The 23516-nt window shown below is 39.5% G+C and overlaps 1 protein-coding gene across 1 annotated transcript; it reads right to left on the reverse strand.

The window, feature by feature from the left end:
• Nucleotides 1-303: 303 nt before the first annotated feature.
• On the reverse strand, nucleotides 304-1269 carry LOC112909617 (olfactory receptor 2C3). Its single transcript, XM_025985596.2, has one exon. The coding sequence runs from the start codon at nucleotides 1267-1269 to the stop codon at nucleotides 304-306; it is 966 nt and encodes a 321-aa protein (XP_025841381.2).
• Nucleotides 1270-23516: the final 22247 nt, after the last annotated feature.

A 23516-nucleotide genomic window follows, 5' to 3' on the forward strand; every position in this document is an offset into this window, starting at 1 on the left:
TTAACAAAATAACAATGAACATATATAATTATACAAGCAATTAACAATAGGAGAATTAGCATATATATTACATGTATATAACAATATAAATGGCTAACAAAACAATAGGTTTAGTAACAAAAAGTAAAATACTTTCTCTTTGCCTTGGCTTGGAAATGATGTATGAGCACACTCATATCAGATTGTCATCTACCTTGAACTCCAACAACATTGGAACAGAAACTACATACCAAGTATCCTGCCACTCCAATCAATTTTGATATATTTCAATCTTCTCTTTCTCCTCAATAGTTACTAAACTGTCTAAATATGCCCCCATGGCCCTGCAAAGCCACAGCACTTCTCTAACACAATGTGCCTGAGAGCCGTCTTCACATCCTTGTTCCTGAGCGTGTAAATCAAGGGGTTCAGCATCGGGGTGATCACAGTGTAGAAGAGGGCTATGAACTTGCCCTGTTCATGGGAGTTACTCTTGGCTGGCTGGAGATACATAAAGATGATGCTCCCATAGAATAGAGCCACAACTGCCACATGGGAAGAGCAAGTGTTGAAGGCCTTTCTCCGTCCTTCTGCTGACCTGATCTTCATCACAGCCCAGGCAATGTGGCCATATGAGACCAGGATGAGACCCAGGGGCAAGACAACAAAGATAAAGCTGGCCACATACATCTCCACCTCATTGAGGCTGGTGTCCACGCAAGTCAATTGCATAATGAGGGGCATCTCACAGAAGAAGTGATCAATGCGATTGTTCCCACAGAGCGGCAGGAGCATAGTGAGTGTGGAGCCCACCATGCTGGTGGTCAGACCCCCAAGCCATGAGGCGAGGGCCAAGCAGAGGCAAAGCTGTGGATGCATGATGACGGTGTAATTAAGTGGCCTACAGATGGCAGCATAGCGGTCGTAGGACATGACTGCCAGGAAGACACATTCAGTCGCTCCCAGCCAGTGGGAGATATAGAATTGGACCACACACCCTCCATAGCTTATGGTTTTCTGTGGTCCCCAGAGGTTGACCAGAAGTTGTGGGACAATGCTTGTGGTAAAGCTAATGTCAAGGAAAGAGAGGTTAGCAAGAAAGAAGTACATAGGCGTGTGGAGGTGCACATCCATGCAGGAAACCAGAATAATGATGCCATTGCCCAAGATAGACCCCACATAAAACCCTAAGACAATGATGAAGAGGATGGATTCTAGGGAGGGTCGTGCAGAGAAGCCCAGGAGTACAAAGACTTCTGGAGAACTTACATTGGCTATTCCCATCATCATGTGAAGCCAGGAATGGGGCAAAAGGCCACCTGTGGTGAATGGGGGTAGGGACACAGAATATGAAGCTCCAAGTGATTATATCAGTTAGCAAACTTCAAACATAATTTTATACTTATTTTGTTGAAAGCATCTACTCAAATGCTCCATGGATGATGTTGCATCATCTTCTTGAAGGCCATTTTGGAGAGACATGAAAATATGCATACCTAGCAGAAAATGGACATTCATGTAAAGTTCTTGGCACTGATTATTTTATTGAAACATTGCTTATAGTAGCAACATCTGGAGTCAACCTGAATGTTTAGTGATGAGGTTTTTCTTGGGTAAAAGATGGCATTTCATGTGATGAAACACTACAGAGGCACTAAAATCATGCTGGTGGTAGTCACTCTCCAGTTAATGGGCACATGGAGTCCATCATATCATTTCTCTTACTCTTAAATCCCACAATCAGCAAATTTTTGTTTTAACATTAAATTAAGATTCCATCACTTCTTCAGCCTCCCTGCTACCACCCTGGGCTATGCTATGATAAATCTAATATCCTAACTTGTCTTTTTGCTTTCTGCCTTAGTTCCCTTCAGAGTATTCTCAACATAGCAGCCGGAAACTTACATTAGGATACAATATGATCATATTGCTCCACTGCTTAGCACTTCTGTTTTCCTAGAGCAAGGCTTGCAGTGCCTTTCCCCCAAGACATCCATCCACAGCTCAACTTCATACCTCATTCAGGTTGTTTTTCAAAAGGAATCTTTCATTGAAGCAAAAGCATTATTTTTCAAAGTGTTTATTTAAGTTCTAGTTAGTTAACCTACAGTGTAATATTAGTTTCAGGTGAACAATATAATGATTCAGTACTTCCATACAATGAAGCAAAGGTGCTACTTAGTATTGAAACTCCTCCCAGCTCCCTTTTCTTCCTTTTCTGCTTTATTTTTATTCATAGTACTTATCACTATAGGACAAACATGCTAGTCTGAGTTACTATGTTTGTACCTCTGCTAGAGTTTAAACTACATGGACTTCTGGCTTTCTGTTTACATTGTTTGCTTCTGGCTCTGCAATGCCTAGCCCAGTACTGATACACAACGATCCCTCAATCAATAGTCACTGAATGAGCAAACTGTGAAACAGGTCACTAAAATGTGTACATGGTTATAGTGACAGAAGAACCAGAGTAATATGAAGGCATCATTAAGGAATGCTCAGTGTAATCTCACAGTAGTGTTGTCAGGAAGGAACTCTTGGAACTGTCAGAGTCATGTACTGCTGACATTATTCCTTCTTCTTATGCAGGTTGAAGAAAGCAAACCTTTGGACCACGCAAGAAGCTAGAAATCCCCATAGAGAAACATGGACATCTTCAGTGTGCTTCAGATGTCCTTGAAAAGTTCTGAAGTCTTTCTTACAAAAACATTAATATATTTCTTCCTTGTCTTTTAAAAGGAAGAGTAAGTGCATTATAATTAGAAATCATGCAAGTATGAAGAACAGAGCAGCTATAAACTCAACGATCCCTTTTAAAATCCCAGGGAATGAAACTCGCTCATCTCTAAAACTGGAAGTTGACCAAGTTACATAGAATTTGAACACACATGTTTATTCACAGATTTTCAAAGTACCTGTAGAGTTTCCATCATGCACATGTAAAAACGGGGCTCAGAGAGCTTCAGGCATTTGCCAAAATTTATGCACAGAAACCAGTGTGGACCTCACAGAGCCATAGAACTGAGACAGTTGTCTGGTTTGCAAATCAGAGAGCAGAGCAGCAGTGATGCTCTGAAAAATCATCTGGGAAATATATTGTGACCCCCTGCAAACTGGGGAAGCATAGAGAGCCACAAGGACATGGGTGGCTTCCTAATGTGGGTGTGAGAGAGAAGTCATCAAGGGTATCTTGGTCAGATATGTGCATCTGAGCCACGACACAATGAGGTGATCACCCCACACAGAGAGTCATCTTAGATGAGTGAATGAGAACATGGAAAAGTAAAGGACAAAACTCAAAACTCTATGTCCCCTGAGGATGTGTCCCCTCCATGGAGATTTGGAAAATTTGTGGATTCATTTATGAAGAAAATGTATGAATATCATCAAGAGATGGCCACCATAAGGTCAGTCATGAGATAACAGTTCAGTAGAATTTCTGAGGAAGTAGGGACCTTTGTGGTGATATGATCTATTTCTAGAAATGTTCATGGTTTACCCAAAGTACCAGAGCTGATCAGTGCTGGGGTGAGCTTGAGCTACACCCAAGACATCCAGATTCTTAGTATGAAAATAACGCTACCAGCAAAGGAGGTTTGCTCATTTGCAGAGAATCACCAACACAGTCACAATAATCATTCTTGAAAATGTGACCTCGCCCCAAGTCCTGTGGTACTATGACAAAGAAAGATAGCATAGTGACAGTTGTGAAAATGTTTTGAGTTCACATTTTAAGTCAATTATGCAGTCACAAACTTCTTCTGGCTGTACGTAACCTGACAAAATACCAGACATCCAGAAGAACAAATCAGATTATTGAAATGGATCACTGTTCACCAACTTTAACTGGAATTACCAGAAACTCTGATCCCAATTCATCTTAAATATCATAAAAAAACCACAAACAGACAAATTAACAAGCAAACAAATCCAAGAATGTCACTTACAGATGGTGGGCTAGCTGCAGCACCTCCCTCTATGGAGAGTGGAAATGTTGAATAATGAGGAATATTTTCCTTCAAAGATTGGTAAAACTCATGAATTCAATGGATGTGGCATTAAAAAGTAGGGAAGTAGCAATGGCTTTGGAGAAGCCCTAAAACTATTGGAAATCTCCAAGTCTTCGGTGGCAGAAATCTTAGATTCTGTTCAAATGCATGTCTAAAGAACACACTTTTAAGTTTTAAAATCAGAATAGGCTTATATTAGAAAGAAAAATTTTTTCCTATGAAAACTGTTAGCAAAAAGAGTGAGGATGACTCTCAGTGTTTCCAGGAAGAGAAATATATACCAACTCTCAAAGGATCTAGTGTGTTGTAAAAAAATGTATAATCACAAGACACTTGTTTTATCTTCTGGAGCATTCAGGAGGGAAGCAGAGGATGATGTATATGTCAGGGGATTGAAATTGCAAGGAAAGAAGCTTTGGGGATTTGTTTTTCCCTTTTGAATAATTACAATTTCATTGTAAACAAACTAATTGATTTCTTTTATGAATAAAACACTATTGTAAGTGTTTTTACTGCCAAACACTTTTTACAGAACATAGAATCAGACCTCTCTACAGAAAGATTTATCACACAGTGGAGGACAGAGCCTGAAGTATTTGCTCATTACAATTTTGGTACATGTTGCTATAGATTTTCTTTAAAATGCAATCATATAATTATTGGTGTCCACCACAGCAATGAACTGATACCTTTTCTTTAAAAATGAGCCTATTTTTCTTGTGGTAAAATACACATAACATTAATTTAGCATCGTAATAATTTTTTCAAGTATACAAATTGGTGAAATTAAGGGTGTTCACAGGACAGTGCAGCCCTCACCAACATCTAGTTGCAGAACTTTCTTGTTGCTCCAGATGTAGCCGTGACAGAGCCACTCTTCATTTGCTTTCTTTCTTCAGGCTTTGGCAACCACTGATCTGCTTTGTCCCTAAGGATTTACCTATTGTGGATATTACACATAAATGAAATAATATGTTTTGTGGCCTTTTGTGTTTGGATTCTTTCACTTAGCATATGTCTTGCTCATCTACATTATGGCATATGTTTTGCTCACTCTTGTAGCTGAATATTATTCCATTGTGTGCCTTCGCCATATTATATTTACCTATTTATTTGCTGATGTATATTGGGTGTATTTGTTGGATATTTTGGCTATTTCTACCTTCAGCTATAGTGAATTGAGTTTTTCAGAACATTTCTCTACAAACTGTGTTTGAATGCCTGTTTTCAATTATTTCAGGTATACACTTAGGATTGGACTCACTGGGACATGTGAGAACTCTGTGATTAATTTATGGGGGAACTGTCAAACTTTTCACAGTGACACATCATTGATATTCCTATAAGCACTGCATTGTATGTTCTGATTTTTCCACATCTTCACCACTACTTTTTATTTCCACTTAAGGTTTTTTTTTGTAATAATCCTGGTGGGTGTGAAGTCACATTTCCTTCTAGTTTTGTTTTGTACTTCCCTAAAGATTGATGATATTGTGCATCTGTTCATGTACTTTTGGTCACTTTATCTTTTTTGAAGCAGTATTTAATCAGGTTCTTTGCCCACTTTTAATTGCATTGTTTGTATTTTTGTTGTTAAGAAATTAGTTCTTTTTATATTCTGATTATTAGATGCTTTATAGATAGATCATTTACAAACAGTTTCTTTTATCTGTGTGCTGTTTTTTTGGTCACTTTCTTCATAGTGTCCTTTGACAAAGAATTTTTTTTCACAAAGTCCAATCTGTCTATTTTCCTTTTGCTTCTTATATTTGGGGTGTCATATTTAGGAAACTTTTTAATGCCACATCCATTGAATTTATGAGTTTTGCCAAATCCAGACTCATGAAGTATTTCTTCTCCATAGTCTTCCAAGAGTTTTTAAATTTTAGCCCTTACAATTAAGTCCCTCATTATTATTTATTTATTTATTTATTTAGTTAGTTAGTTAGTTTTAATATGATGTAAGATAGGGGTTCAGCTTCATTCTTTAACAGGTATATATCTATTTGGCCCAGCACTAGTTACTGAAGAAACTATTCTTTCCCCCATTGAATGGTCTTGACACCCTTGTCTAAAATTTTAAAAAAAATAAAAATAAAAAATAAATTAAAAAAAGAAGTTTTTACCAAGACGTTTCTACTATTACATAACTTAAATATAAAAAGCACCTAATTCAAAAAAAGCACCTAATTCAGTAATTCTTCTCTCTCAATAACAAATATTTGCTAATTATAAAATAATGTTGTGCCAAATGTTTTGTTTCATGAAAACAGCAACTTTCAAAAAATATTGTTGAGCAAAAAAAGAAAATCGATTGCCATAGATGTATGAGTTTATTCTGTACTTCTATTTCTGTACCACTGATCTATTGTTATGTTAGTACCACAGTTTTGATTACTATAGATTTGTAATAAGTTTTGAAAGTGGAAAATGTGAAGTCTATGAATTTGGGTCCCCCCTCTGCATATTGTTTTGGCTGTTCTGGGTTCCTTGTAATTAAATATGAATTTCAGAATTGGCTTTTCTATTTTTGCAATGATGAGAACAAAAAATATTGGGGTTTTGATAGGCATTGCATTAAATCCATGGATCTTTCTGAGGAGTGTTGCCGTCTTAGCCATATTAAGTCTTCCCATTCATAGACATGAATGTCTATTAAGTCTTCAATATTTTCTTTTTTTAAAATTTTTATTTACTTATGATAGGCACACAGTGAGAGAGAGAGGCAGAGACACAGACAGAGGGAGAAGCAGGCTCCAAGCACCGGGAGCCCGACGTGGGATTCGATCCCGAATCTCCAGGATCGCGCCCTGGGCCAAAGGCAGGCGCTAAATCCCTGCACCACCCAGGGATCCCTAAGTCTTCAATATTTTCATCAATAGTTTATTGTTTTCAATGTACAAATCTTAAACATACTTAAATTTATTCCTAACTATTTTCTTCCTCCCATGTTATTGTAAATAGAATTACTCTGTTAATTTCATTTTGGGGTTGTTTATGGCTAGTGTACAAAAACACTATTTTGTGTATTTTGTGTATTTTGTGTTTTGATGGAGTGTCTTTCAACTTTGGTGAATTCATTTATTTGCTCTAACAGTTTTGTGATTCTTCAGGTTTGGATACATTATACATTAAAAATCATGCCATTTGTGAGTAGAGATCATTTTACTACACTCTTTTCTTTTTGAGAGTCTTTATTTCTTTTGTTTGCCTAATTCCTTTGGCTAGAACTTCAGCACAATGTTGAACAGAAGTGATATTGGTGGATGCCCTTGAGTTGTTCCTGATTTTAGAGAGTAATCTTAGTTTTTCATAATAGAGTATGATGTTAGATGTGGGTTTTTTAACTACTACCTTATCATGTTGAAGCAGTTTCCTTCTTGAAATACATGAATTTATTTTTGGATGTTGAATGGTCCTTGCATTACTATACTAAATCTCACTTAGTCATCATGCATAATGCTTTTAATATGCTCTGCAGGATTTGATTAGCTATTTTTTTTAGGATTTCTGTATCTACATTAATAAAGTACATTGGTCTGCAATTTTCTTTTCTTCAATGTCTAGCTGATAGCTATACACTTTTACATATATTTGGAAAATTTTCATTGGATAATATTTCTTCTTCTTCAGCACTGGTCCCTAATTGCACCATTATTCATTTACTCTTCAATTTGTATAAAGATTTGGGTGAGCATAATTACTAAGAATTTCGCCTTTATAATTTGTCAAGCCTAGATTTGCACATTGCACTGCAACTAGCTAGTTCTAGCTATTAGTCAAGCCTCTTAAATTTACTTGTCTTCTGTTTTTTGATATACACATTAGAAGATTTGTAGAATATAATTTTAATTTTTAAACCCTGTGAAGGTAAGACCTGTGTCTAACCTGGTTACTATTATATTCTCCATTGTCCCAATATATACTTGATTTGGTACCTGGCATGTTGACATCTAATACATTATTATTATTATTATTATTATTATTATTCAATGAATGAATGATTCCAGATTTATTCTGTTAATGATGATAATAATGCTTTTCATATAACACAGGGATACAGGCATTGGAATATGTCTGTGACATAATTTACTCCAATATGAGTCATTTTACACCAATAATAATTTTATCTGACTTTTGGATTATCCCTAAATTATTCAGATTACTCTTAGTTAAACTCTTTAAATATCTATTATGAGTACCCTGTTAAAGATGAGGCCAATATGGGTTTGAGTGGTCTTGTTCAAGGTCCTAGGGATACTAAGGGGAAGTGGGTGGGGGAATGGGGAACTGGGTGACGGATACTGGAAGCGCACTTGATGGGATGAGCTCTGGATGTTATACTGTATGTTGGCAAATTGAATTTGAATAAAATCTTTTTTTTAAAGGTTATATGGCTACCAAATGCAGAGCAAGAACTGCACGTAAATTTGCACTCCTAAGTAACATTCTTTTTCTATTTCACACACTCCTTTAGTGACCTCATCTAGTCCAATGAGTTCAAATACTAAATCCTGGAGACTTTCCAAGTTACATCTGTGGCCAGCACCTCTATGCCAAACTTCAGATTTCTATGGCTAACTCCCTGAACTGTATCTTCATTTGGATGGTATTATGGACAGAATTCCAGCCCCCCCCCATTTATAGTTGAAATCCTAATCCCCAAGGTGACTCCTCTCTTGGGTAAAAGATACATACTTTTCATTTTTCCTTTTTTTGTGTTTGTGCTTGTGAATGAATGTGCATGTGGCAAACTGTGATGGAAACATACGTATTAGTTTGCTGAGGCTGATATAACAAAATACAAAAAAAAAAAAACAACCCAAAAACCAACCTGAGTAGTTAAAACAATAGAAGTTTATTTCTCACAGTCCTGGAAGATAGAGTTCTGTAAATATCAAGGTGTCATTAGAGACCATTTATCTGAAGAGACCTCTCCTAGACTTGATGGTAACGTCTCTTTGTGTCTTCACATGTTTGTGCATCACTGATGTCTCTCTGTGTGTCCAAATCTCTTTTTATGACACCAGTCACTTGGATTGGGTTCCACCCTAATGGCCTTATTTTAAGTTAACTGCTTCTTTAAAAAATATTTTCTTTAAATATGCATTCTAAGGTACTGGAATTAGGGTTTCAACACATGAATGGGGAGTCATGATTCAGTTCATAGCACTGTGATTCTTCAATTCTAAAAGTTCAGAGTTATGGGCAATGCCCCCCAGTGTGATTTAAGAACTCACTTAAGTTCTTCCCCCAACCCTCTTTTTTCAGTTTTATTGAGGTGTGGTTGGCAAATATTATATATATTTGAGGTGTACACAGTGATATGTTTACATATGTATGCACTGTGAAATGATGCCGCCAATGAAGATAATTGATCTACCCACCACCTCCCCTTTCTCCTATGAGTGTGGTGGAAACAGATTTATTCTCTTTGCACATTTTGAACATATAACAAGATTGTTAACCAGAATCACCATGTTGTATATTACATCTCTGGAACTTATTAATATTATAGCTGAAAGTGCACAGCTTTACTTCAGTTAGCTCTGACCAGATCTAAATCTCCTATTTATGCAATATAGAAACAGTATTACACAGAACCTCTCTCAAACTGGCATCCCTTACATCCCTTCCAGACACAGCCTTCCCTGATAAACACCTTCCCTTGAAAAAATAGCCTTTACTTAGGCAAAGATGCAAAATAACTGTGTGCACAGTGGCACACACTCATACACATATACACACACAAACACCCACGCTGTTTGCCCAACACCTTTTCTGAAACAGTTTAGTAACTGACTCGGATTCAGTCTACCCACAGAAATACAAAAAAAAGTAGAAAGTAGAAAAGTTTTGATATGCAGATTAAAATGCATACCACACATCCCATCAAAGGAACCTGGCAGTTTGTGGAAAACAAAAACAGGATACTTCTTGGCTTGGTTAATTTTTTCATTGCTTTGCTTAATAACTGATCAGGTTCTATTGAATTAATTGAGGTTTAAACTAAAAATGCTGAGGAATCCCCATACTGTTTTCGGCAATGTCTGTACTGATTTGCAGTCCCATTAACAGTGCACATGGGTTCCCTTCACTCCACATCCTCACTGGCTTTTGTTATCTCTTGTCTTTTTGAAAATAAATATTCAGAGGTGGGGCAAGATGGCGGAAGAGTAGAGTCCCCAAGTCACCTGTCCCCAGCAAATTACCTAGATAACCTTCAAATCATCCTGAAAACCTATGCATTTGGCCTGAGATTTAAAGAGAGACCAGCCGGAATGCTACAGTGAGAAGAGTTCGCGCTTCTATCAAGGTAGGAAGATGGGGTGTGTGTGTGTGGGGAGAAATAAAGAAACAAAAGGCCTCCAAGGGGACAGGACCCCGCGAGGACCCGTGCTAAGGCCACGGGGAGTGCCCCCAGGACAGGAAAGCTCCATCCTGGAGAAGCAGGTGTTTCACCAATCTTCCCAGAGGTAAAGGCTCTCAAAGAGAGTTGGAGCAGGACCCAGGAGGGCGGGGATGCCCTCGGGCTCCCTGGGACAGTAACAGAGGAACTGCGCCCCGGGAGAGTGCGCCGAGCTCCCTAAGGGCTGCAGCGCGCACGGCTGGACCCGGAGCAGCTTGGAGGGGCTTGGGCGGCTCCGCGAGGAGGGGGCTGTGCAGCCCCAGGACCAGCTCTGAAGCGGCTCGGGCAGAGGCTACGCACAGACAGAGCTACACTGGGAGCGCGATTCCAACAGCGCAGGCTCCGGAGCACAGGGCGCCGGGACACAGCCCAGGATCCGGCCTCCCCCCGGAAAGGCAGAGTCTGGGAGGGCCCAGGACAGCAAGGACGCGCCTGCTCTGAGCTGAGCAGATCAGCGGCCCCGCCCCGGAGCCTCCAGGCCCTGCAGACGGAGAGCACCGGAGTTACTGCAGGAGCTGACTCCAGGGCTGCAGAGCTGGCCCCGCCACTGCGGTTGTTCCTCCTGGGGCCTCACAGGGTAAACAACCCCCACTGAGCCTCACAGTGGCCTCACCGTATAAACAGGTTAAACACCTTTCATTGAGCCCTGCAGGAGGCAGGGGGCTGAAGAGCTCCCCCAGTGCTAACACCTGAAAAATCAGCACATTGGTTCCTCTCCCAGAAGACCAACTAGACTGACAGGGGAAAAACAAATTATTGACCAAGCAGCATTGGAGAGTTCTGGGGAAGTCGAGGGATTTACAGCATAGAGAATCAGAGGATACTCCCCCTTGTTTTTTGCATTTGCTTTCTGTTTGCTCCCCCCCTTTTACTTTTTCTTTTTTCTTTTTTCTTTTTTTCCTCTTTTTTTTCTTTTTCTTTTCCTCTTTCTCTCCTCTTTTTTCTCCTTTCCCCAAATACAACTTGTTTTTAGTCACTCTGCACTGAGCAAAATGACGAGAAGGAAAAAGTCACCTCAAAGAAAGAACCAGAAACAGTCCTCTCTCCCACAGAGTTACAAAATTTGGATTACAATTCAACGTCAGAAAGCCAATTCAGAAGCACTATTATAAAGCTACTGCTGGCTCTAGAAAAAAGAATAAAGGACTCAAGAGACTTCATGACTGCAGAATTTAGATCTAATCAGGGAGAAATTAAAAATCAATTAAATGAGGGGATCCCTGGGTGGCGCAGTGGTTTGGCTCTTGCCTTTGGCCCAGGGCGCGATCCTGGAGATCCGGGATCGAGTCCCACATCGGGCTCCCGGTGCATGGAGCCTGCTTCTCCCTCTGCCTGTGTCTCTGCCTCTCTCTCTCTCTCTCTCTCTGTGACTATCATAAATAAATAAAAAAAAATTAAAAAAAAATCAATTAAATGAGATGCAATCCAAACTAGAGGTCCTAACAACGAGGGTTAACAAGGTGGAAGAAAGAGTGAGTGACATAGAAGACAAGTTGATGGCAAAGAGGGAAACTGAGGAGAAAAGAGACAAAAAATAAATAGATCATGAGGATAGATTAAGGAAATTAAATGACAACCTCAGAAAGAAAAATGTACATTTAATTGGGGTTCCCGAGGGCGCTGAAAGGAACAGAGGTCCAGAATATGTATTTGAACAAATCATAGCTGAAAATTTTCCTAATCTAGGAAGGGAAACAGGAATTGATATCCAAGAAATAGAGAAAGTCCCCCCGCCCCGCTAAAATCAATCAAAACCACTCAACACCTTGACATTTAATAGCGATGCTTGCAAATTCCAAAGATAAAGAGAAGATTCTGAAAGCAGCAAGAGACAAGAAATCTCTAACTTATATGGGGAGAAATATTAGATTAACAGCAGAACTCTCCACAGAGACCTGGCAGGCCAGAAAGGGCTGGCAGGATATAGTCAGGGTCCTAAATGAGAAGAACATGCAAACAAGAATACTTTATCCAGAAAGTCTCACATTCAGAATAGAAGGAGAGATAAAGAGCTTCCAAGATAGGCAGGAACAGAAAGAATATGTGACCTCCAAACCAGCTCTGCAAGAAATTTTAAGGGGGACTCTCAAAATTCCCCTTTAGGAAGAAGTTCAGTGGAACAATCCACAAAAACAGGGACTGAACACTAAACTCATATCTTTCAATAGTAACTCTGAACGTGAATGGGCTTAATGACCCTATCAAAGGTGCAGGGTTTCAGACTGGATAAAAAAGCAGGACCCATCTATTTGCTGTCTACAAGAGACTCATTTTAGACAGAAGGACACCTACAGCCTGAAAATAAAACGTTGGAGAACCATGTACCATTCAAAAGGTCCTCAATAGAAAGCAGGGGTAGCCATCCTCATATCAGATAAACTAAATATTATCCCAAAGACTGTAGTGAGAGATGAAGAGGGACACTATCTCATACTTAAAGGATCTATCCAAGAGGACTTAACAGTCATCAATATATATGCCTCGAATGTGGGAGCTGCCAAATATATCAACCAATTCATAACCAAAGTTAAGACATACTTAGATAATAATACACTTATACTTGGTGACTTCAATGTAGCACTTTCTACACTCGACAGGTACAATAAGCACAATATCTCCAAAGAAACAAGAGCTTTAAAAGATACATTGGACTAGATGGATTTCACAGATATTTATAGAACCTTGCGTCCAAACACAAGTGAATACACATTCCTCTGAAGTGCAAATGGAACTGTCTCCAGAATAGACCACACACTGGGTCACAAATCGGGTCTTAACTGATACCAATAGATTGGGACCGTCCCCTGCATATTCTCAGACCATAATGCCTTGAAATTAGAACTAAATCACAAGAAGAAGTTTGGAAGGACTTCAAACACGTGGAGGCTAAGGACCATCCTGCTAAAAGATGAAAGGGTCAACCAGGAAATTAAGTAGGAACTAAAAAGATTCGTGGAAACTAAAGAGAATGAAGATACAACCATTCAAAATCTTTGGGAAGCAGCAAAAGCAGTACTGAAGGGGAAATACATCGCAATAAAAGCATCCATCCAAAAACTGGAAAGAAGTCAAATATAAAAGCTAACCTTGCACTTAAAGGAGCAGGAGAAAAAACAGTAAATAGATCCTGCACCCAGCAGAAGAAGAGAGTTAATAAAGATATGAGCAGAACTCAATGAAATTGAGACCAGAAATACTGTGGAACAGATCAACAAAACCAGGAGTTGGTTCCTTGAAATATAGATAAACCATTAGCCAGCCTTATTAAAGAGATAGAGAGAGAAGACTCAAATTAATAAAATCATAAATGAGAAAGGAGAGGTCACTACCAACACCAAGGAAATACAAACGATTTTAAAACATATTATGAACAGCTATATGCCAATAAATTAGGCAATCTAGAAGAAATGGACGCATTTCTAGAAAGCCACAAACTACCAACACTGGAACAGGAAGAAATAGAAAACCTGAACAGGCCAATAACCAGGGAGGAAATTGAAGCAGTTATCAAAAACCTCCGAAGACACAAAAGTGCAGGGCCTGATGGCTTCCCTGGGGAATTCTATCAAACGCTTAAAGAAGAAACGATACCTATTTTACTGAAGCTGTTTGGGAAGATAGAAGGAGATGGAGTACTTCCAAACTCTTTCTATGAGGCCAGCATCACGTTAATTCCAAAACAAGACAAAGACCCCACCAAAAGGAGAATTATAGACCAATATCCCTGATGAACATGGATGCAAAAATTCTCAACAAGATACTAGCCAATAGGATCCAACAGTACATTAAGAAGATTATTCACCATGACCAAGTGGGATTTATCCCTGGGATGCAAGGCTGGTTCAACACTCATAAAACAATTAATGTGATTGATCATATCAGCAAGAGAAAAAACAAGAACCATTGGATCCTTTCAGTAGATGCAGAGAAATCATTTGAAAAACTACAGCATCCATTCCTGATCAAAACTCTTCACAGTGTAGGGATAGAGGGAACATTCCTCAGCATCTTAAAATCCATTTACGAAAAGCCCACAGCAAATATCATTCTCAATGGGGAAACACAGGGAGCCTTTCGCCTAAGATCAGGAACAAGACAGGGATGTCCACTCTCACCACTGCTATTCAACATAGTACTGGAAGTCCTCGCCTCAGAAATCAGACAACAAAAAAACATAAAAGGCATTCAAATTGGCAAAGAAGAAGTCAAACTCTCCCTCTTCACCAATGACATGATACTGTACAGAGAAAACCCAAAAGCCTCCACCCCAAGATTGCTAGAACTCATACAGCAATTTGTCAGTGTGACAGGATACAAAATCAATGCCCTGGAGTCAGTGGCATTCCTAGACACTAACAGTGAGACTGAATAAAGAGAAATTAAGGAGTCAATCCCATTTACAATTGCACCCAAAAGCATAAGATACCTAGGAATAAACCTAACCAAAGAGATAAACGATCTATACCCTAAAAAGTATAGAACACTTCTGAAAGAAATTGAGGAAGACACAGAGAGATGGAAAAATATTCCATGCTCATAGATTGACAGAATTAATATTGTGAAAATGTCAATGTCACCCAGGGCAATTTACACGTTTAATGCAATCCCTATCAAAATACCATGGACTTTCTTCAGAGAGTTGGAACAAATTATTTTAAGATTTGTGTGGAACCATTTGCTTCGATGTGGATAGAACAGGAGGGTATTATGCTGAGTGAAATAAGTCATTTGGAGAAAGACAAACATTATATGGTCTCCTTTATTTGGGCTATATAAATAATAGTGAAAGGGGATAAAGGGGAAAGGAGAAAAATAAGTGGGAAATATTCAGAAAGGGAGACAGAACATGGAAGACTCCTAAGTCTGGGAAACAAACTAGGGGTGATGGAACGGGAGGAGGGCGAGGGGTGGTGCTACTAGGTGATACGCACTGAGGTGGGCACTTGATGGGATGAGCACTGGGTGTTATTCTGTATGTTGGCAAATTGAACACCAATAAAAAATAAATTTAGTATTAAAAAATGATTTGTGTGGAATCAGAAAGGACCCTAAAGGCCAGGGGAATTTAAAAAAAAAGAAAACCATAGCTGGGGGCATCACAATGCCAGATTTCAGGTTGTATTACAATGCTGTGGTCATCAAGACAGTGTGGTCCTGGCACAAAAACAGACACATAGATCAGTGGAACAGAATAGACAATCCAGAAGTGGACCCTCAACTTTATGGTCAACTAATATTCGACAAAGGAGGAAAGACTATCCACTGGAAAAAATACAGTCTCTTCAATAGATGGTGCTGGGAAAATTGGACATTCACATGCAGATGAATGAAACTAGACCATTCTCTTGCATCATACACAGAGATAAACTCAAAATGGATGAAAGATCTTAATGTGAGACAAGATTCCATCAAAATCCTAGAGGAGAACACAGGCAGCATCCTTTTTTAGCTCGGCCACAGTAACTTCTTGCATGATACATCCACGAAGGCAAAGGAAACAAAAGCAAAAATGAACTACTGGGACTTCATCAACATAAGAAGCTTTTGCACAGCAAAGTTTTGTTGTACAGTCAACAAAACTCAAAGACAACCTACAGAATGGAAGAAGATATTTGCAAATGACGTATCAGATAAAGGGCTAGTTTCCAAAATCTATAAAGAACTTACTAAACTCTACAGCAAAGAAACAAACAATCCAATCATGAAATGGGCAAAAGACATGAAGAGAAATCTCACAGAGGAAGACATGGACATGGCCAACAAGCACAGGAGGAAATGCTCTGCATCACATGCCATCAGGGAAATACAAATCAAAGCCACAATGAGATACCACCTCACACCAGTGAGAATGGGGAACATAAACAAGACAGGAAACCACAAATGTTGGAGAGGATGCGGAGAAAGGGGAACCCTCTTACACTGTTGGTGGGAATGTGAACTGGTGCAGCCACTCTGGAAAACTGTGTGGAGGTTCTTCAAAGAGTTAAAAATAGATCTGCCCTACGACCCAGTAATTGCACTTCTGGGGATTTACCCCAATGATATAGATTCAATGAAATGCTGGGACACCTGCACCCTATTTTTATAGCAGCAATGTCCACAATAGCCAAACTTGGAAGGAGCCTTGGTGTCCATCGAAAGATGAATGGATAAAGAAGATGTGGTCTATGTATACAATGGAATATTACTCAGCCTTTAGAAACGACAAATACCCACCATTTGCTTTGACATGGATGGTACTGGAGGGTATTATGCTGAATGAAATAAGTCAGTCAGAGAAAGACAAACATTATATGGTTTCATTCATTTGGGGATTATGAAACCTAGTGAAAGGGAATAAAGGGGAAAGGAGAAAAAATGAGTGGAAATATCAGAAAGGGAGACAGAACATGAAAGACTCCTAACTCTGGGAAACAAACTAGGGGTGGTGGAAGTGAGGTGGGTGGGAGGTGGGGGTGACTGGGTGAGGAGAACTGAGGTGGGCACTTGACGGGATGAGCACTGGGTGTTATTCTATATGTTGGTGAATTGAACACCAATAAAAAATAAATTTAAAAAAAAGAATATAATCATTCTAGCAGGTATGACATGACATTGGGGTCTTTATTTGTATTTCCTGATTACTTGTGTGTTAAGCACCTTTTTATGTATCTATCGGCTATACCCATACTCCCATGCTTATTGCACCCTATTCAGAATAACTAAAATATAGAAACAGCAAGTATCTCTTGAAGGACTAATGGATGAAGAATATATATTGGAACATTTTTCAGCCATAAAAATCATGAGACCCTTCCACTTGAAACAATATGGGTGAAACTGGAAGGCGTTATGCTAACTGAAATAAGTTATACAGAGCAAGAGAAATATATTTTATAATCTAATCTATATGTAGAAAGACAGAAAGAAAAAGAAGAAAGAAAGAAAAAGAGAAAGAAAGATAGAAATAAAGAAATTCAAACTTAAAGAAATAGTTAAATGATGGCTGCCAGAGGCTGGGGAGTGGGAAAAAATGGGGAGAGATATTGGTCAATGGATACAAATTTATTAGATATTAAGTTCTTTTTTTAATGTATTTTTTATTGGTGTTCAATTTGCCAACATATAGAATAACACCCAGTGCTCATTCTGTCAAGTGCCCACTTCAGTGCCCATCACCCAGTCACTCCCACCCCCCCACCCACCTCCCCTTCCATGACCCCTAGTTTGTTTCCCAGAGTTAGGAGTCTTTCATGTTCTGTCTCCCTTAAGGACAAACATTATATGGTCTCATTCATTTGGGGAAGATATTTAAGTTCTGAGTATCTAATGCACAGAATAGTGGTTATTAATAATACTGCATTGTATATTTGAAATTTGCTGAAAGTAAATGTTAAATGTTCTCATTATAAAAGTCACCATGTGGAGTAATAGATGGGATAATTTGCTTCATCTTAGTGAACATTTCACAATGTATATGTATATCAAATCATCAAGTTGTATATTTTTTTTTGAGTGGTGAAAGCTGGAGTAGAGCCTTTTATTTTTAAATCTTTATTTTTTTCATATTTATTTTTATTATTTTTTTAATAATAAATTTATTTTTTATTGGTGTTAAATTTGCCAACCTACAGAATAGCACCCAGTGCTCATCCCGTCAAGTGCCCACCTCAGTCCCCATCACATATTCACCCCCACCCCCCACACTTCTCCCTTTCCACCACCCCTAGTTCGTTTCCCAGAGTTAGGAGTCTTTATGTTCTGTCTCCCTTTCTGATATTTCCTACCCATTTCTTCTCCCTTTATTTTAATTCCAGTTATTTAATATACAGTATTATATTAGCTTCAGTTGTGCAGATAGTAACTCAACACTTCCCACAATACCGTGTGCTCATCAGGGCAAGTCCATGTCTTTGTCCTCATTATGTATTTAACCTATCCCCCCACCATCTTCCCTCTGGTCACCATCAGTGTGTTCTCTATAGTTAAGGGTCTGTTTCTTGGCTTCTCTCTCTCTCTCTCTCTCTCTCTCTCTCTCTCTCTTCCCCCTTTTATTCTTGGTTTTGTTTCTTAAATTACACATATAAGGGATGTAATACAGTATGCATCTTTCTATGACTTATTTCACTTAGTATAATACTCTCCATCTCCACCCATGTTGTTGCAAATGACAAGATATCATTCTTTTTTAGGGCTGAGTAATATTCTATTATATATATTCCAAATCATTCCCCCCCCCCTAAGATCTAGGGCTAGGGCTAGGTTTAGGGACAAAATAATGTTTAGGGCTAGGGAAAAATGTGAGGGCATGTGCTTATTATATTGCAGTTGATGAGGGGTTTTATCATGAATGTGTATTTTACTATGTCAAATGCTTTGTCTGCATGTATTGGGAAGATCTTATGATTCTTATCCTTTATTTTATTAATGGTATGTATCACATACTCTGATTTTCAAATATTGAACCACTTTATAACCTGGGAATAAGTCCCACTTCACTATGGTGAATGATTATTTTAAAATTAATTGTATTTGATTTAATAGAATTTTATTGATAATGTTTGCATTCATGTTTATCAAAGATATTAGCTTATATTTCTCTTTTTTTGTGGAATTTTAAATCTACTTTTGGTTGCAGGGTTAAAGCTGGCCCTGTAGAATGAGTTCTGAAGTTTTTCTTCTATTTATATTTTTTGGAATAATTTGTGAAAAATAAATATTATACACACACAACAAAAAGAATAAACAGAGTTAATACTCTCTGCCAAAGCCATTATAGATATGGATTTAAGTAAAATGCAGGAGATGGAATTCAGGATAACAATTACAAAGTTACTAGCTGGGCTTGAGAGAAACATAAAAGACATTAGAAAATCTCTTAGTATAGAAATCAGATCTAATCAGGCTAAAACAAAAATGCTGTAACTGATTGACTCATTTCACTCAGCATAATACCCTCCAGTTCCATCCACGTTGAAGCAAATGGTGGGTATTTGTCATTTCTAATGGCTGAGGAATATCCCATTGTATACATAAACCACATCTTCTTTATTCATGAGTCAATTGGAGAAGGACAAACATTATATGTTCTCGTTCATTTGGGGAATATAAATAATAGTGAAAGGGAATAGAAGGGAAGGGAGACGAAATGGGTAGGAAATACCAGAAAGGGAGACAGAACATGAAGACTCCTAACTCTGGGAAACGAACTAGAGGTGGTGGAAGTGGAAGAGGGCGGGGGTTGGGGGTGAATGGGTGACGGGCACTGAGGGGGGCACTTGACGGGATGAGCACTGGGTGTTATTCTGTATGTTGGCAAATTGAACACCAATAAAAAATAAATTTATTATTAAAAAAATAAAATAAAAAAATGCTGTAACTGAGATGAAGTCTAAACTGGATTCTTTAACAATGAGGGTAAATGAGACAGAAGAAAGAGTAGGTGACATAGAAGACAAGTGTATGGAAAGGAAGGAAGCTGAGGAAAAAAGGAAAAAGCAACTAATATATCATGCAGGGAGGTTTCAAGAAATCAGTGATGCTATAAAATGAGGAAATATCAGAATTATTGGGGTGCCTGAGGGTGAAGAAATAGAAAAAGACCCAGAAGATTTATTTGAGCAAACCGGAGCTGAGGACTTCCCTAATTTGGGGATGGATATAAGCATTCTTGTCCAAGAGGTTGAGAAGACACCTCCCCAAATCAATAAAAAATAGATCAACACCCTGACATATAATAATAAAGATTGTAAATGTCAGAGATAAAGAGAAAATCTGGAAATCAACTTAAGACAAAAGGTTCCTTACCTATAGGTCTAGGAATATCAGACTGGCATAAGACCTATCCACAGAGACCTGGCAGGCCAGAAAGGGCTGGAATGATATATTCTGGGTACTAAATGAGACAAACATGGAGCGAAGAATACTTTATACAGCAAGGCTGTCATTAGGAATGGAAGGAGAGAGAAAGAGCTTCCAGGACAGACAGAAGCTGAAATATTATGTGACCACCAAGACAACTCTGCAAGAAATATTAAGGGGACCCTGTAAGTGAAGAGAGGCCCCCAAAATAACATGGGCCAGAAAGAAACAGAAATAATCTACAAACACAAGGACTTTACAGGTAATGCAATGGCACTAAATTTTTATCTTTCAATAGGTTTTCTGAATGTAAATGGGCTAAAAGTTCCAGTCAAAAGACACAGGGTATCATGGATGAAAAAGCAAGACTCATCCATATGCTGTCTACAAGAGATTCACTTTAGATGTAAAGACACCCAAACTGAAAGTGAGGGGATAGACAATTATTTATCATGCCAATGGACCTCAAAAGAAAGCTGGGGTAGCAAAGATCATATGAGACAAATTAGATTTTACATCAACAACTATAGTAGGGGATGAAGAGGGACACTATATCATACTTAAAGGGTCCGTCCAACAAGAAGATTTAACAATTATAAATATTCACCCTACTAATTTAAGAGCAGCCAATTATATCAACTAATTAATAACCAAAGTAAAGAAACACATCAATAAAAGATGGTAATAGTAGGGGACTTCAACACTCCACTCTCAGCAATGGGCAGATAATCTAAGCAGAAGATCAACAAAGGAATAAAGTTTTGCATAAGATACCTAGGAATAACCCTAACCAAAGAGATAAATATTCTCTACCTTAAAAACTACAGGACACGTCTGAAAGACATTGAGGAAGACACAAAGAGATGGAAAAATATTCCATGCTCATGTAATGGAAGAAGTAATATTGTGAAAATGGCAATGATACTCAGGGCAATTTACACATATAATGCAATCCCTATCAAAATACCATGTATCAAAATACCATGGACTTTCTTCAGAGCGTGGGAACAAATCATCTTAAGATTTGTGTGGAATCAGAAAAGACCCCAAATAGCCAGGGAAATATTAAAAAGGAAAGAATGAAACTAGGCCATTTTCTTATACCAGACACAAAAATAAACTCAAAATGGATGAAAGATCTAAATGTGAAACAAGTTGCATCAAAATCCTAGAGAAGAACACAGGCAACATCCTTTTTTTAACTCGGCCACAGCAACTTCTTGCAAGATACATCCATGAAGGCAAGAGAAACAAAAGCAAAAATGAATTATTGGGATTTCATCAAGATTAAAAGCTTCTGTACAGCCAAAGAAACAGTCAACAAAACTAAAACACAACCTACAGAATGGGAGAAGATATTTGCAAATGACATATCAGATAAAGGGCTAGTTTCCAAAATCTATAAAGAACTTATTAAAGGGGGAGGGGCAAGATGGCGGAAGAGTAGGGTCCCCAAGTCACCTGTCCTCAACAAATTACCTAGAAAACCATCCAAACATCCTGAAAATCTACGAATTCGGCCTGAGATTTAAAGAGAGACCAGCTGGAACGCTACAGTGAGAATAGTTCGCGCTTCTATCAAGGTAGGAAGATGGGGAAAAAAGAAATAAAGACACAAAAGGCCTCCAAGGGGGAGGGGCCCGGGAGGAGCCGGGCTGAGGCCGGGGCGAGTGTCCCCAGGACAGGAGAGCCCCGTCCCGGAGGAGCAGGAGCTGCACCAACCTTCCCCGCGGAAAGGGGCTCCCGGGGAATTGGAGCAGGATCCCCAGGAAGGCGGGGATGCCCTCGAGCTCCCTGGGACAGTAACAGGCACCTGCGCCCCGGGGAGATGCGCCGAGCTCCCTAAGGGCTGCAGCGCTCGGCGGGACCTGGAGCAGCTCGGAGGGGCTCGGGTGGCGGCTCCGCGGAGGGGGCTGCGGGGCTCCGGGAGCAGCTACGCGGCGGCGGCTCCGGCGGAGGAAGAAGCTCCGCGGAGGGGGCTGCGGGGCGGGAGCGCAAATCCAACAGCGCAGGCTCCAGAGCACAGGGCGCCGGGACACAGCCCAGGATCCGGCCTCCCCCAGGGACAGGCAGAGGCCGGGAGGGCCCAGGACAGCGAGGACGCTCCTGCCTGGAACTGAGCAGATCAGCGGCCCCGCCCCGGAGCCCCCAGGCCCTGCAGACGGAGAGCCCTGGAGCTACTGCGTGAGCTGACTCCAGGGTCCCAGAGCTGCCGCCGCCACTGTGGCTCCCTCCCGGGGCCTCACGGGGTAAACACCCCCCACTGAGCCCTGCACCAGGCAGGGGGCAGAGCAGCTCCCCCAAGTGCTAACACCTGAGAATCAGCACAGCAGGCCCCTCCCCCAGAAGACCAGCGACACGGACCAGTTCCAAGGGAAGTCAAGGTTCTTAAAGTATACAGAATTGGAAGATACTCCCCCTGTTTTTTTTTGTTTTGTTTTGTTTTGTTTTTTTGTTTTTGTTTTTTTTTTGTTTTGTTTTTGTTTGGTTTTGTGCTTTTTTTTCTTTCTTTCTTCTTGATTTCTGATTGCTTCCCCCACCCCACCCCACCCTTTTTTTCCTTTCTTTTTTCTCCTTTCTTTCTCTTTTCTTTTTCCCCTTTTTTTCTTCTTTCTCTTTTTTTCTTTTTCTCTTTTCTTTCCTTCTCTCTCTTTTTCTCCTTTTCCCAATACAACTTATTTTTGGCCACTCTGCACTGAGCAAAATGACTAGAAGGAAAACCTCACCTCAAAAAAAAGAATCAGAAACAGCCCTCACTCCCACAGAGTTACAAAATATGGATTACAATTCAATGTCAGAAAGCCAATTCAGAAGCACTATTTTACAGCTACTGGTGGCTCTAGAAAAAACCGTAAAGGACTCAAGAGACTTCATGAGTGCAGAATTTAGATCCAATCAGGCAGAAATTAAAAATCAATTAAATGAGATGCAATCCAAGCTAGAAGTCCTAACGACGAGGGTTAACGAGGTAGAAGAACGAGTGAGTGACATAGAAGACAAGTTGATGGCAAAGAGGGAAACTGAGGAAAAAAGAGACAAGCAATTAAAAGATCATGAAGATAGATTAAGGGAAATAAATGACAGCCTGAGGAAGAAAAACCTACGTTTAATTGGGGTTCCTGAGGGCGCGGAAAGGGACAGAGGGCCAGAATATGTATTTGAACAAATCCTAGCTGAAAACGTTCCTAATCTGGGAAGGGAAACAGGCATTCAGATCCAGGAAATAGAGAGATCCCCCCCTAAAATCAACAAAAACCGTTCAACACCTCGACATTTAA

The sequence above is a fragment of the Vulpes vulpes genome, chromosome 6 (genome assembly GCF_048418805.1).
Source record: "Vulpes vulpes isolate BD-2025 chromosome 6, VulVul3, whole genome shotgun sequence".
In the NCBI taxonomy this organism is placed as follows: Eukaryota; Metazoa; Chordata; class Mammalia; order Carnivora; family Canidae; genus Vulpes; species Vulpes vulpes.